General features: G+C 45.0%; 1 protein-coding gene and 1 pseudogene across 1 annotated transcript; one reads left to right on the forward strand and one right to left on the reverse strand.

Annotated features, from left to right (window-relative positions):
- The first annotated feature begins 207 nt into the window (after positions 1-207).
- On the forward strand, positions 208-3,063 carry LOC104659629 (annotated as a pseudogene).
- An 8,897-nt stretch (positions 3,064-11,960) lies between these two features.
- Positions 11,961-12,691, reverse strand: LOC104659628 (protein mago nashi homolog 2-like). Its single transcript, XM_010359722.2, has 2 exons — positions 12,416-12,691; positions 11,961-12,113 (listed from the first exon to the last, which is right to left on the reverse strand). Exons 1-2 carry the CDS (start codon positions 12,689-12,691, stop codon positions 11,961-11,963), a joined length of 429 nt encoding a protein of 142 aa, XP_010358024.1.
- Between the last annotated feature and the right edge of the window lie 3,615 nt (positions 12,692-16,306).

Consider the following 16,306-nt stretch of genomic DNA (forward strand, 5'->3'; position numbering starts at 1 on the left):
CAGGCACTTAAAGACTCTGGGCCGGGTGCAGTGGCTCACGCCTGTAATCCCAGCACTTTGGGAGGCCGAGGCGGGTGAATCATGAGGTCAGGAGTTTGAGACCAGCCTGACCACATGGTGAAACCCTGTCTCTACTAAAAATACAAAACATTAGCTGGGTGTGGTGGCGGGTGCCTATAATCCCAGCTACTTGGGAGGCTGAGGCAGGAGAATCGCTTGAACCCGTGAGGCAGAGATTGTGGTGAGCCGAGATCGTGCCACTGCACTCCAACCTGGGCGATAGAGTGAGACTTCATCTAAAAAAAAAAAAAAAAGACTCTGACAAGGGATTCAGAAGAGAGTTTTAGCAAATTTGCTTTCCTCATATTGTACATGATACATGTCTAAAAAAGTCTGAGCTCTTTCAATAAGTATATAATAATGTATATATATGAGTACGTAAAGAACATAATAAAATTCTAAAGAAAGCATTGTGTTATGGTTTAATTTGTTATATTTTATAGCTCATAAAATAATGGAGCATCTATAAATCTGATCATATCTTAGTTGAGTATAATATGGCCTATGGGCCCTATTGCCTGTCAAATCCCCCAAATCTGGATTCTATTTTTGATGGAAGAGGAAAAGAAAGATCCATCCTAAACTTAATCCAAAGGCAATGTAAGGGATGTCTGGAGGGCCTGGGCGGGTCGGCTTTGGAATGGAAGTGGTCTGTGAGAAGTTAACCTGGCGGTACTGATTCAAAGAGCCTGTCCAGTGAAGCCCCCTGAAATGGGGAGAATAATAATCTTACAGGTTGTTCAGTAGAAGTCTTGGAGTGCATTTTCAGTAGTTAAGGGGAAAAAAAATGACTACTCTTAAAAGTTTAGAAACCAAAGTCACCCTTACTTCATCCCCAAACTGAGGAGCAGGAGATGGAATGGACACTGAGGAGCCACCTAAATCTGTTGAAGTGCCTTCTGGGGTCCAATCCAGAAGTCATCATAGCCTTCGGGGTCCATGGAAGAAAGCAGTTCCATCACAGAGAGCCCATGAGTTCAGCCAGGGAAAATGCTCACTGAAAAGCAGTAGAAGTGGAAGCTGTAAGAATATTAGGTCCCGCCGGGTGCGGTGGCTCACACCTGCAATCCCAGCACTTTGGTGAAGCCGAGGCCGAGGCCGGTGGATCACCTGAGGTTGGGAGTTTGAGACCAGCCTGACCCACATGGAGAAACCCAGTCTCTACTAAAAATACAAAATTAGCTGAGCGTGGTGGTGGTGGGCACCTGTAATCCCAGCTACTTGGGAGGTTGAGGCAGGAGAATTGCTTGAACCCGGGAGGCAGTGGTTGCAGTGATCTGAGATCATGCCACCGCACTCCAGCCTGGGCAACAAGAGCGAAACTCTCTCTCTCAAAAAAAAAAAAAAAAAAAAGAATATTAGGTCCCAAAGTTGCTATAACTCATGATAGCTCCAACAAAAATACAATAACTCATGATAGCTCCAACAAAATTATGATGTCTCTGGGATATCATAAAGGAGAGTTCCTTGGTCAGTCAGAGAGTTATAGAACCTAATAAGGAACTCTCAGAGTAAAGAATATATTAATTAGAGACTGGGCATGGTGGCTCACGCCTGTAACCCCAGCACTTTGGGAGGCCAAGGTGGGCAGATCACAAGGTCAGAAGTTTGAGACCAGCCTGGCCAACATGGTGAAACCCCGTCTCTACTAAAATACAAAAAATAGCTGGGCGTGGTGGTATGCGCCTGTAGTCCCAGCTACTGGGGAGGCTGAGGCAGAAGAATCGCTTGAACCCAGGAGGCGGAGGTTGTAGTGAGTCAAGATCATGCCACTGCACTCCAGCCTAGGCAACAGAGCGAGACTCCGTCAAAAAAAAAAAAAAAAAAAAAAAAAAAAAAAAAAAAAAAAAAAAAAAAAAAAAAAAAAAAAGGAAAAGCTCAAGAATTATGAAAGAAGGTTACTATAGGACAAAGAAGGTCTTTGAAACCAGCTCCGTATACAGATGGAGGTAAGTCATAAGTTTAAAAAGTTGCTGGTGGCTTCTGTTGTGGATGATCTTCAGTATCACTTTGAATGTCTAGCCTGTGAGAAAAATCAGCTTATTTTAGAAAATGAAACCCTAGGTTGAAAAACAGCTCAGCTTTCCAAACAGTTAGAATGTATGTTAATACAGTGTGATGTATGGCGAAGTAAATTCCTTGCAAGCAGAGTAATGGCAGATGAGTTAACCAACTCAAGAGCACAGGAGCAGTTTTATTTTTCTGTTTTTTGAGATGGAGTCTCGCTTTGTTGCCCAGCCTGGAGTGCAGTAGTGCAATCTCAGCTCACTGCAACCTCTGCCTCCCGGGTTCAAGTGATTCTTGTGCCTCAGCCTCCCAAGTAGCTGGGATTACAGGCACCCATCACCACGCCTGGCTAAGTTTTGTATTTTTAGTAGAGTTGGGGTTTTGCCATGTTGGCCAGGCTGGTCTTGAACTCCTGGCCTCAAGTGATCCTCCTGCTTCAGCCTCCCAAAGTACTGGGATGACAGGCATGAACCACCATGCCTGGCCTCAAAAGCAGTTTCACAGCGTCAAAAACATGGTGCACGTGGTTCCATACAGGATCTCCTAAGTGAACAGGAACAGTTTCATTAGGAAATGATAGCTACCCAGAAATTACTGGAGGAGCTCTTAATCTCTTTGCAATAGGGAAGAGGGCAACCTTACTCTCCTAGCATACAACCCCACAGCACAGCAGAGCTGGCATTAACAAATCGCAAGTTGGCAAAAGCAGTAAATTCTCATCTTCTGGGAAATGTTGGCATTAACAATCAAAAAAAGATTCCATGGACAGTTGAATTCTGCAGCACCCCAGCAGAGAAAATGGCTGAAATGGTTCTACGAATTTTAGCTCCAACTACCTAAACAGAGAGCTCGCCTGATAATCCATGTTTTGAATTTTCACCAACCACCTTACTTGCTACAAAGAAAAATTTTGGATGATTTCATCCCTATGCTAGATATGAAAATAAAACTTTCAATTGTTGCAATCACTGCCAGGGAGAACTTACTGCCCTTTAACAGTCAATATATTGGAGGCATGCTACAGGTATTTATTTGCTTGTTATCCAAGAGTCATTATTATTTGGGAGCTGGGGTTCTTAAAATGCTAGAAGTAATATCACTTCCTATTTACAAAATGTAAATACCCGAAGATGTTTTATGTACTAGACTCCAGATTACTCCTTCTTAATTAATATCTCAGGGTAATAAAAGAATGCAACTGTATTTAAAATTTAAATACAGTTGCATTTTTTTCTTTGAGTTTATACAATGTTTTAAAAACAGTCTACTTTTTATAAATATCAAGTTGGATATTCTTGTGTGTTAAACTGTATTTAATATTTAAAATAGAGAATACTTTCCAAGCAATACATGATGCTTTTCCTAAAGGACTCTAAAAGAAAAAGGTTCTATAACTTTCTTTTAAGCACTAAACTATTATTTATCTTACTGGATAGTTTATATGAACAGTGTTAATGTAGGTACACTAAAGCAAGGATAGGCAAACTACAACCATGAGTCAAATATGGCCATACCCATTCATTCACTATTGTCTAGGTTGTTTTTGCACTGTAGCTGCAGAGTTGAGTGGATGCAGCAGGGCATGTATGGCTTGCAAAGCCTACGGTATTTACTGTTTGATCCATTACAGAAAAAGTTTTCTGACCCCCACTCTAAAGTAATTGTAGTACAAGACCAGAGGACCTTTACGGTAATTTTTTGAGCTACAAAAGAGCCTTGGAGAAATGGATGAAGGGATTAATCTTTTTAAAATAAATGCTATAAATTAGAAAAAGAATAAATATTTTAGAGCCAAATTAACAAGTGCGTCAGCAAAACATGTTAGTTTTATGCAGGGGATTGTGTATTCTGAATGGACACAATCTGACATATATAAAAGAAACAGATTCTTAACTATTGACTCTTTTTAGCAAATGCAACACAGAATATCCAACTTGATGTTTATAAAAAGACTGCTTCTAAAACATTGTGTAAGCTCAAAGAAAAAAATGCAACCCATCAATTAATATATATTATGTAATATATACTATTGTATATTTATTATTAGCCATCATAAATGCCCATTGATTGGCCTTTAGGAATAATTACAAAATATTTATATCAAATTATGCAAATTTGTTGCAGAAGTGCCTATCAGTAGAGAAGTCTTCAAAGGACAAATCTCGTCAAATAATAATGTATTTTAATGTCAACTTAAAAACAAAGGCAATATAAAACATCCCCTCTTATCACAGATTACCTTAAGATATACTTTCTAATTGCACTCTTTAGCATCTTCCATTTCTAATCATACTTTCTTCTCTAGAAATCTCCTTAAGTCCTACTTTTCCAATCAACAATACAAGAGAAATTTTGCAAACTCCAATACCTGGGGAAGCTGGCTTCTGGAAACAAGCTATTTAAAAGATGGCTTGTGAACACTTGTAAAAGGATACGGGGGGCTGGGCACAGTGGCTCTCGCCTGTAATCCCAGTGCTTTGGGAGGCTGAGGCAGGTGGATCACAAGGTCAGGAGTTCAAGACCAGCCTAGCCAACATGGTGAAACCCCATCTCTACTAAGAATACAAAAAATTAGGCGGGCGTGGTGGCAGGTACCTGTAATCTTAGCTGTAATCCTACCTACTTGGAGGTTAAGGCAGGAGAATCGCTTGAACCCAGGAGGCAGAGGTTGCACTGAGCCAAGACCGTGCCACTGCACTCCAGCCTGGGCAACAGAGTGAGATTCTGTCCCCCACCAAAAAAAAAAAAAAAAAAAAAAAAGATACAGGGATCCCTGGGCCCAGCCCAGTTCCAGATAGAAGAGGCTCTGCTTGGTCAACTCTTCTTTTGGGGCTAGATGCCGGCCTCTACAGAAGAGCAATATAAAGATGTCTCTGTCCTTGCTGAAATTCAGACAAACAGCGTCTCCTCTAATCCTGGTGAGAATGATGGGGAAAGGGAAGTGGATGGAGAGTCCCACTAGAGGACTAAGTGGCTGTGGAAACGAACATGCCAGAATGTGCTGGCTTATGCATCTGACAACTTGCAGGGACATTTCTGCATGCTGTGAGGACCAGTGATTATTCCCAGTCAGTCATTTTTCTTAATGACTTGGACTCATCAAACCCATGGGATTGGGTTTTATGGGATTGGCCATTATGAAGCCAATAAGGTAAATGGGAGATTTGGGGTTCAAAAAGACAATGGGCAGTCATGATGTAATCTTACAAGGCTACATTTCATAGTAATAAACATAAAACGCTGAAATTGGGTCTAAAACACCAAAACCTGTCTCCAAGGTGGGAAGATATGGTGGGATCACATGGAAAAGAGGTCGAGAAGACTCGAAATGTGAGTCAACAGTGTGGTTGAAGCAGCTGAAAAGAGTTACTTCAATCTCGGGCTGGACAGATAACTTGGGAGCTCAGAAGCTGGTGGTGCCTACGTTTTCTGCCAATGTAGCTGTGAAGCACAGAAAGCTGGTCTCTGATGAGAGAAGAATGAAACAACGCTCCACAGTGGAGAAGAGACCCTGCCACGTGTCAGCCCGAGCCCATGGGTGAGTGACATGAATTGTATCCTGGTACCTCGTGACACATTTTCCTTTTCTTTCTTTCTTTTTTTAAGCAAGACTTATTTTTTTCTTTTTTTTTTAAGAGATGTGATCTCACTCTGTCACCCAGGCTGAAGTGCAGTGGTGCAATCATAGCTCACTGCATCCTTGACCTCCTGGGCTCAAGTGATCTTCCTGGCTCAGCCTCCTGAATAGCTGGGATTACAGGTGCATTTATTTCCCTTCTCTAATTTGAGTTAGTGCAGGTGGATTTGGGATTGGATTTGTAACCCAAGTCCTACTCAAAGCAAATGTTATAAGGACTGTGAGAGATGGGCAGGACACGACCGCTAACACTGAGTGGTTTGGTAAGACCAAGTGGTTGAGGCTCATTTGGGACTTTGAGGATCACAATGAATGGAGATCTCTGCTTACTCTTCCACATCTTCTGGTGGTGAGGGAGAGAGGGGGCTTCCTGGGCTGTACTCACTGCAGGAGTCTTTTTAGTTCCAAATTTGCACTCCATGGTGAAAGCAGCATTTAAAGAAGAAACAGAGAAACCCATTCTTATTATATAGGTAATGGAAGTGGGGAATGCAGAAGGAATGGGTTAGAGATTTCCAAGGGAACTTCTGTGGTCCTCGGTGACTGGCTAAATGCAGTTGAAGAAGGAGAAGAATGTCCATAGAATGTTAGTGTTGGAAACACCTTTGAGGTCATGGAGTCCAACCTTCCCATTTATTGTAGGAGAAAACCAAGGCCTGGGAGCATGGGTTGCCTTGCTGTAAGTCACAGGGGCTGAGGCAGAGCTAAGGTGAGAACCCAGGTCTCCTGACTCGTAGCCCAGTGCTCTGTACAGGACAGCAAAGTTTGGGGCCATGATGGTCAGGAGGAGAGAGAGAAATGGAGGTGGCAATAATTTGGTTTTATGTACAATCAGCATGAGATAATAAATGTAGTAAGTCATCAATGTACCCAACCCAGTGTCATTTGTGGGTGACAGTAACCATTAGATTGTGTAGTGGTTAGGACCCTTCTGGGTACAGGAAACATAAAACCCAATCTAAGCTGGTAAAGACAGAAGGATAAGCTGGGTGTGATGGCTCATGCCTATAATCCCAGCACTTTGGGAAGCCAAGGTGGGTGGATTGCCTGAGCTCACGAGGTTGAGACCAGCCTGCGCAATATGGCAAAACCCCATCTCTACTAAAATACAAAAAATTAGCTGGGCATGTTGGCACATGCCTGTAGTCCCAGCTACTCAGGGAGGCTGAGGCACAAGAATTGATTGAGCCCAGGAGGTGGAGGTTGCAGTGAGCTGAGATCCCACCACTGCACTCCAGCCTGGGCAACAGCAGAGTAAGACTTTGTCTTGGAAAAAAAAAAAAAGGATAAGTTACTGGGTCAAATAACTGAAGTGTCCAGAGGTAATGCTGACTTTCCAGGTGGCTAAGGCAGAGACTGAAATGCCAGCAGGGCCTGGCTTCTCTGGCTGGACCCTATTCTCAAAAGCGTCTCTCTCTGAGGTGGCAAAATGACTTCCAGCAGCTCCAGTTTTCCCACCTTGTGATTGCAAGTCTGGCAGAGAGACACTCTTGAAAAAGGAGCGGCCCCAGCTGGAGGCAGGCAACATGGTGGCCCCAGCCAGGACACTAGGTTTTGCTTATTGTTATATGTAAAATGTTTATTCAGAAATAGAATGCTTGTTCCTCGGCACCACAAGGAAAAATTAGCATTCAGACAAAAAGTTTTCTCAGCAAGGCAATTTTACTTTCTGCAGAAAAGGTGCTCCTTGCAGATGGAACAATGGTGAAAACACACCTGAACAAAGGAGGGAAGCAATTTTTATCCTTTACACAGCTTGTCCCTGCTACTGTGTCCTGTCTCCATTGGCTAGAGCCAGACCTCACAATCTAAACTAAAACCTGAGTGGCTAATAATTTAAAACTTTTCTAAACAGGTGAAGGCAAGGGAGAACAAAGGAAAAGAGGAGGTTGCTTATGCCTAATAGGGAAGGTGCATAGGCTGCAAGCTGGGACATGCCTGTGAGCATGTCCAGCACAAATATTTTGGTTAAAGTACAAGGACATAGAATGTACTACGTGTTTGTGAGCATGTCTAGCACAAGTATTTTCGTTAAAGTGTAAGGACATAGAATACACTTATTCCTTTATATCTAACAGCTACATAGGATAGAGCTTAGTAAAGAGTTGATAGCACAAAGCAAGGAGGCTTGAAGGAAGTTAGTCTTTAAAAGAAACTATTATTTCTAACACTTACGACTTATTCTTTAACAAGAAGGGAAACTTTGAAGAGGAAACTTTTATCAGGGGAACCCACCCTGGATAGTCAACATGGGTTCTTTTCTATTTCCCTAAGCATCGGCTGGTCTGGAAAATAAAGGGAAAGAGTACAAAAGAGGAAAAATTTAAAGCTGGGTGTCCGAGAGAGACATCACATGTTGGCAGGTTCCATGATGCCCCCCAAGCCTCAAAACCAGCAAGTTTTTATTAGCGATTTTCAAAAGGGGAGGGAGTGCACAAATAGGGTTTGGGTCACAGAGATCACATGCTTCACAAGGTAATAAAATATTTACAAAGCAAATGGAGGCAGGGTGAGATCACAGGACCACAGGACGGGGAAAAATGAAAATTGCTAATGAAGTTTCGGGCATGCATTGTCATTGATAACATCTTATCAGGAGACAGGGCTTGAGAGCAGACAACTGGTCTGACCAAAATTTATTAGGTGGGAATTTCCTTGTCCTAATAAGCCTGGGAGCGCTACAGGAGACAGGGGTTATTTCATTCCTTTGTCTTCGACCGTAAAAGACAGCCACCCCTAAAGTGGCCATTTTAGAAGCCTACCCTCAGGAGCACATTCTCTTTCTCAGGGATGTTCCATGCTAAGAAAAAGAATTCAACGATATTTCTCCTATTTGCTTTTGAAAGAAGAGAAATATGGCTCTGTTCCACCCAGCTCACTGGCAGTCAGCGTTTAAGGTTATCTCACTTGTTATCCCTTGAACATTGCTGTTATCCTGTTCTTTTTTTTTCAAGGTGCCCAGATTTCATATTGTTCAAGCACACATGCTCTACAAACAATTTCTGCAGTTAAAACGCAATCATCACAGGGTCCTGAGGCGACATACATCCTCCTCAGCTTACAAAGTTGATGAGATTAAGAGATTAAAGTAAAGACAGGCATAGGAAATCACAAGGGTATTGATTGGGAAAGTGATAAGTGTCCATGAAATCTTCACAATTTTTGTTTAGAGATTGCAGTAAAGACAGGCGTAAAAAATTATGAAAGTAGGCTGGGTGCAGTGGGTCAAGCCTGTAATCCCAGCACTTTGGGAGGCCGAGACGGGCGGATCACGAGGTCAGCAGATCGAGACCATCCTGGCTTACACGGTGAAACCCCGTCTCTACTAAAAAATACAAAAAACTAGCTGGGCAAGGTGGCGGGCGCTTGTAGTCCCAGCTACTTGGGAGGCTGAGGCAGGAGAATGGCGTAAACCCGGGAGGCGGAGCTTGTAGTGAGCTGAGATCCGGCCACTGCACTCCAGCCTGGGCGACAGAGCGAGACTCCGTCTCAAAAAAAAAAAAAAAAAAAATTATGAAAGTATTAATTTGGGGAACTAATAAATGTCCATGAAATCTTCACTATTTATATTCTTCTGCCATGGCTTCAGCTGGTCCCTCTGTTCGGGGTCCCTGACTTCCTGCAACAAACTTTTTACTTTCCACACTTACTGTTTGAGGCCTAACTTGGGTTGTGTGCTTACCCTAGGGTGGAGAGTGCAGCCCCACGCAGGCCACCTGAATTCAGAATGCATGTCAGGGCTCCTTATCACAAGCAACAGAAACCCATTCTGCCTGCCCCCAAAACTCATATAGGGCATGGGCTTCTCCAGAGGCAGATGCTGGTCAATAGGCAGGACAGACATCCATGAGCATGGGGAGGAGTGGGCTCCCAGCCCAGATCCAGGAGAAGCGCTGTTGGGACAGTGGGCAGCCAGCACCTGAGTCAGAGGTGAAGGTGGCCTCTAGCGGCAGCTGTCACCACTCTGCCTGTGCCCATCCCACCCTTCAGTTTGCTCCAGCAAACTTCCATCTGTGTACCTGCATCTGTGTGCCTGGGGCTTTCCTCCCAGAACTGCAGAAGACCACTCTGTGGATGGAGCAGGCTACTGAGGAAGCAGCCACCAAGAGCAGCCCTCAGCCCTCAGGGTGGGTGTCTGAGGCCCTCAGCTCCCTCACCACTTGGATGGGATGATTCTGAGGCACGTGTTTTAGGCTGTTTCTCGGCGCTTCTTTCTTCCACGATTCAGTGCAGATGACCATGCAGTGCTGAGCTCATAGCACAGCCTCACTGGCAGCCCCCCTTCCCTGAGCCTCTTCCTCATTTCCATCCCCTGCACCTCCCACGTAAACCACTGGTGCTAGAACCCTCATCTAGTGAATGCTTTGGGGTGTCCCAAACTAGGACCCAGCCCACTCTCTGGGACCTACTTGGGGACAGCGACTTCACCTGGAAGTCTCGCTCTAGACCCTTGAGATGGGCTGGGAAGAAGCCCCACACCAGGTCCTCAGACGGCACTGGAACACTTAGACCCACAGGTGGAGAAACCATTCCTGCTGCTGTAAGGAGGGGGCACCAAGGGCTTGGGAAGGGCTTGCCACCTCTCCTTCAGCTGCCGCCCTGTTCTTCATGGGCAGCCCCCACAACAGGGCAGGAGAATAGGAACCTCCTGCATGCCTGCAAGAGGAGTGGGGGTCCAGGCATGCAGGCATGTGGCACAGCAGGGGTCACCTGTGGAGACCTCGGTGCCTGTAGGAGACCCCAGGTTTAGAAACAAGATTCTCATTTTATGATTCAAGACAATGAGGAAACAGTTCTTTAAGGAAAACATCTCTCTATAGGTTATATAGGTTATATTTTATAGGTTGTACTAATATTTTATAGAACTTAGGCTGGGTGCAGTGGCTCATGCCTGTAATCCCAGCACTGTGGGAGACCGAAGCGGGTGGGTTGCCTGAGGTCAGGAGTTCGAGACCAGGCTGACCAATATGGTGAAACCCCACCTCTACTAAAATACAAAAATTAGCTGGGCGTGGTTGCATGCGCCTGTAGTCCCAGCTACTCAGGAGGCTGAGGCAGGAGAATTGCTTGAACCCAGGAGGCAGAGGGTGTAGTGAGCCGAGATTGCACCATTGCACTCCAGCCTGGGCAAGAGAGCGACACTCTTGTCTCAAAAGAAAAAAAAGAAAAGAAAAAATTATAGAACCTATTTTGTGTATTCTGTGATAGGCTATATCTGTTTACTAAGGGCTGCCTGGAATAGGATGCATAAAATGAACCACTAGGATAAAACAGCTAACCCAGTGTCCAGTAAGCCCCCATGAAGGCTTCCTTCCATCTTCTGCACCTCTGCAGCTGGAAAATTCTTTTTTAGAATGGCCTTCCTAAAAATGAGCGAGTGGATGCTGCCCTCCAGTGGCCAAGTGTGCCCTTAAAGCATGTCAGAAGCAAAATCAAACCCTTCCCCCTGCTTCCTCCTGGGGCTCCACAGACTGCTCCTAGTGGGAATACCGCTGGGGTATTCCTGGAGTGCTGACGGGGCTGGATCTGTGCCACAAAGGGACAGCAGAAGCAACAAGGTGCATTTAGCAGGAGAAAAACAATACCTAACATTTGCTGAGCACTTACTTTGCATTGGCCTAAATCTGAAATGATTGACATGCCTTTAGTCATCACACATACCATTATTATCTCAACTGAAAAAAACAAGGCCAAGCTATGTGGCTAATGCCTGTAATCCTAGCACTTTGGGAGGCTGAGGTGGGCAGATTGCTTGAGGCTGGGAGTTCAAGACCGGCCTGGGCAACATAGTGAGACCCTGTCTCTACAAAAAAAACCACAAAAAGTGGCCACGCATGGTGGCACATGTCTGTAGTCCCAGCTGCTACTTGGGAGGCTGAAAGGGGAGATCCCTTGAGACCAGGAGGTCGAGGCTGCAGTGAGCTATGATCATACTGCTGTACTCCTGCCTAGGTCACAGAGAGAGAGAGACCCTGTCTTTTTTTTTTTTTTCCCCCAGGATTTGGTATGTTTTATTTGAGCGAATTTTTAACAAAAGGTGGCTTTTATTTACAGAATTTAAAGTGTGTGGGAACTGTCCAACCCACATAGACTGAAGTAAGGATAACCATTAAGCCTGCTAATGTATTTTCTTATTTTCAGTTTACATACAATTTTTTTGTTTGCTTTACATTTATAAAAAAACCAATATTGTAAATGACAAATAATCCCTCCCATCCCTTAATTAAATATACAAACAGCTTGAAAAACATACAATTTAAATTGGTTTAATCTTGAAGTATAATCCAATGAGACTGAAAACTAAACATTTCAAGTCTTGTACCAAATAGTAAAATACTCGAAGGCCTTCAGGATCCTTTGACTGATTTACGTCAATAAGAGAACCTATTTTTGATGTGGCAAAAGATATGTGTGCCGGGCACGGTGGCTCACGCCTATAATCCCAGCACTTTGGGAGGCCGAGGCGGGTGGATCATGAGGTCAGGAGTTTGAGACCAGCCTGGCCAACATGGAGAAACCCCATCTCTACTAAAAATACAAAATTAGTCAGGTGCTGTGGTGTGTGCCTGTAATCCCAGCTACTCGGGAGGCTGAGGCAGGAGAATCACTGGAACCCAGGAGGCAGAGGATGCAGTGTGCTGAGATTGCGCCATTGCACTCCAGCCTGGGCGGCAGGGCAAGACTCCGTCTCAAAAAAAAAAAAAAAGATATGTGCTTATCTCCAAGCTCACGTTGGCCAGCTCTGTCAGGGGGAGGCCACAAAGCATCATCTTCTTTTCTGATTTCACTGTCATCAATAATTCTCTTCAGTTCTTCCATTAAACTCTTGTGCATATAAACCTCTTTTCTGATCATGACATCATTTTTGTAATTGTTGGCATATCTAAGCTTTCCGTCTGGCTGAAATTCAGACTCCAGAAACTCGTGCCCAAACTTGCCCTTGTGCTCTACGTAGTAGTGCAGGTATAAATCACTAGGCATAGCCATTTTTGTTCCCGGGAAGACAGCTGAAAACCCAGACAACCAAGAGACCCTGTCTTAAAAAACACACAAAAACAGGAGGCCACGGCCTGAGATGTCCAGTGAGTGACAGAGCTGGGACTTGAAACTATGTTTCTCTCATCCCCAGAAGCAATGTTTTATCTACTTCACCAGTGGTTCTCCAACTTGGCTATGCTCAAGAATTGTTTAGGGAGATTGGTAAAGAGGCAGCATGTAGGACTCTGTCACTAGAGATTCTGATTATTTCTTTTTTTTTTTTTTTTTTTTTTTTGACACGGAGTCTCGCTCTGCCGCCCGGGCTGGAGTGCAGTGGCCGGATCTCAGCTCACTGCAAGCTCCGCCTCCTGAGTTTACGCCATTCTCCTGCCTCAGCCTCCCGAGTAGCTGGGACTACAGGCGCCCGCCACCTCGCCTGGCTAGTTTTTTGTATTTTTTAGTAGAGATGGGGTTTCACCGTGTTAGCCAGGATGGTCTCGATCTCCTGACCTCATGATCCGCCCGTCTCGGCCTCCCAAAGTGCTGGGATTACAGGCTTGAGCCACCGCGCCCGGCCGAGATTCTGATTATTTCTAAGAGGAGCAAAGACAACTGGGAATTTGTCCCTAGGACATTCTGGGTGGGGTCCAGTAATGGAAACAAGTTCATGGGCCACCTTTGAGAAGTGCTAGATTAAAACCTCATCATTACCAAGAGGGAGATTTTGTGTGGAAAGAAGAGAGAACTTTCTAATAGTCATATCTGTATTCTGATCCAACAAATGCTGCATGCCAGCATTGGGATCGTGCTTTCATATACACAATCTCATCTCCTCTTGGTGGCTCTTTGAGTAGGTGCCTGCAGTTTACAGATGAGGATACCAGGCTCTGATACCTTCAAGAGAGAACTAATCTCTCCCTTCTTTCTTCTAATTCGGGACCCTGCACCTGCTTCATCTGGCATTCCATTATGTGCTTATGGTGGGTCTCCCTATGGAAATTGTGCACCTTGATGTTGTTGAGGGCCTTTGAGTGTTGTCTGGCGAAGGTCACAGATTGTATCTGTTGAGCTGAAATGTCCCGTCTGCTGTGAACAGCTTTGTGTGATGAGGAACTGGGGGACCTATGGAGCAGCTGCTCCAGGTGTCACTAAAGTGACATCAATCCTGGTGTCTGGAGCCGCTAATCCCTGAGGGAAGGTCCTGTGGAAGAGAGAAAGAGCTATAACTGGACATTTGGGAGCCGAGTCCTGGTCACCTTTGGGGCTACTTCTCAGGGGAACCCGCCAAGTGCTGTCAAATCAGAACATGTCCTCCGCAAGGTAAAGATCCCATGAAGGCAAGCCCAGGGTTGTGATAGGGTCCCAGGAACCAGGGCAGTATGAAAGCTCTGAGGAAGGTTGGGAGCATGGTGAGGCCAGCTATTTCACAGTCTGGTCCCTGTCACTCCCAGTTCCTCCCCAGGATTGGTAGGATGCCCCTCACTTCTACCCATGAAGGTACTCCTCTCCTTACATTCTGCTCTTCACACTTCCCTCTTTTTTTTTTTTTTTTTTTCTTTTCTTTTTTTTTTTGAGACGGAGTCTTGTTCTGTTATCCAGGCTGGAGTGGAGTGGTGCGATCTTGGCTCACTGCAACCTCTGCCTCCTGGGTTCAAGCAATTCTCCTGCCTCAGCCTCCTGAGTAGCTGGGATTACAGGCATGTGCCACCATGCCCGGCTAATTGTGTTTTGTATTTTTAGTAGAGACGGGATTTCACCATATTGGCCAGGCCAGTCTTGAACTCTTGACCTCGTGACCCACCCCTGCTTCAGTCTCCCAAAGTGCTGGGATTACAGGCTCACACCACCATGCCTTTGTATTTTTAGTAGAGATGGGGGTTTCTCCACGTTGACCAGGCTGGTCTTGAACTCCCAACCTCAGGTGATCCCCCCGCCTTGGCCTCCCAAAGTGCTGGGATAACACACGTGAACCACAGCACTCAGCCAAAACTGTCCATCCTTCATCAAACCTAAGCATAAATACTGTTTTCCCTGGGTCTTTGGGTCTTTATTTCTGAAGGCTCCCATGTGACATAAAACTTTGGTTAAATAAATGTGTTAAGCTTTCCTCTTGTTAATCTGTCTTTTGTTACAGGGGTGTCAACCATGAACCTCTAAGTGAGTGAAGGAAAGATCTTAGTTTTTCTCCCCTACACCCCGCTTTCCTGGAGATCATTCCCTTTGTAGTTTTCTCCAAATGATTATAAAAGTGACACTTGATTCATGCAAAAAAGAAAAAATCAGCGCATACAACATGGTATAAAGAGGAAAGTGTGGCCAGGCCTCCAGGTATGGGACAGGACACCTGTGGCAGAAGGGTCTTCAGGGGAAAAGGGAGGAGGTCAAAGAGTGACCTTGTTAAGGTCACTTAACCTAAGTTTTATGGCTTCCTAAGTTTTATGGCTTGCTTTGGGGGAGAGGAATTCTAGTTTCCATGATCTGCTTTGGAGGAGAAAAGGTCACAGAGACCTTTCTGTGTCTGTGGCCCTCCGAATCCCTTGCAGTTCAAAATCCTCAGCTGGTGGGGAGTGGTGGCTCATGCCTGTAATCCCAGCAACTCAGTAGGCTGAGGTGGGAGGATTGCTTGAGCCCAGGAGTTAGAGGCTGCAGTGAGCTAGGATTGCATCACTGCACCCCAGACTGAGCAACAGAGTGAGACCCCGTCTCAAAAAAAAAAAAAAAAAAAAAAATCCTCAGATGTCAAGGCGCCATGCTTTGGAGTATCGCAGGGGAAAAATAATAGCTCCCATGGGTTTGTAGTTAGAAAAGCGCCCCTGTTATGAAAGACAGATGAACAAGAGAAAAATAAACAGAAGTTTATTAACATGTGTATTCTATGTATACATGGGAGACACTCAGAGAATGAATAGTTCTCAAAGAGGTAGCTTTGAATTCTAGCTTACGTAGCATCTTCAACAAAGAACAAAGAACAGTCCATTTTTAAAGCAGTGACAAGACAAAGGAAAAGGGCTTTGAGTCTGTAGGGGCAGCAGCTTGTGGGGAAGGCAAATAAATGGCAGACAAAGGCTAGTTAGTAAAGCTTATTAATATGGATTCCTCTGGTACCATCTCCAGGCTGATAGGGTCTAAGTCGGTCTTCAGTAGTTAACCTTTGTTCTCCCTGGTTAGAAAGGGGGTTGGGGCTGGGTAAAGTGGCTCACGCCTGTAATCCCAGCACTTTGGGAGGCCAAGGCAGGCAGATCACCTGAGGTCAGGAGTTCAAGACCAGCCTGACCAACATGGTGAAACCCCATCTCTACTAAAAATACAAAAATTAGCTGGGCGTGGTGGCAGGAGCATGTAATCCCAGCTAGTCAGGGGACTGAGACAGGAGAATCTCTTGAACCCGGGAGGCCGAGGTTGCAGTGAGCTGAGATTGCACCACTGCACTACACAGCCTGGGTGACAAAAGCAAAACTCCACCTCAAAAAAAAAAAAAGGTGGGAGTTGGGACACCTTTTGTTGTTGTAAGTCTGTGTCTTACATTTAGGCAAACACAGGGAGAGCAGGGTGCTTTCCCGCATCTGCTCAAGGATCCTTCATATTTTGGGGTGGCACATTCTGGACTCCTGCAGTATTGTGTTC

The sequence above is a fragment of the Rhinopithecus roxellana genome, chromosome 5 (assembly GCF_007565055.1).
Source record: "Rhinopithecus roxellana isolate Shanxi Qingling chromosome 5, ASM756505v1, whole genome shotgun sequence".
In the NCBI taxonomy this organism is placed as follows: domain Eukaryota; kingdom Metazoa; phylum Chordata; class Mammalia; order Primates; family Cercopithecidae; genus Rhinopithecus; species Rhinopithecus roxellana.

What these genes read in the sequence shown, in the direction of transcription:
- LOC104659628 (XM_010359722.2), bottom strand. Translation starts at nt 12,691, where the DNA reads ATGGCTATGCCTAGTGATTTATACCTGCACTACTACGTAGAGCACAAG. An exon ending in GTGAGCTTGGAGATAAGCAC is followed by an intron (nt 12,114 to 12,415) that starts ATATCTTTTTTT and finishes TGCCCGGCACAC; the next exon opens with ATATCTTTTGCCACATCAAA.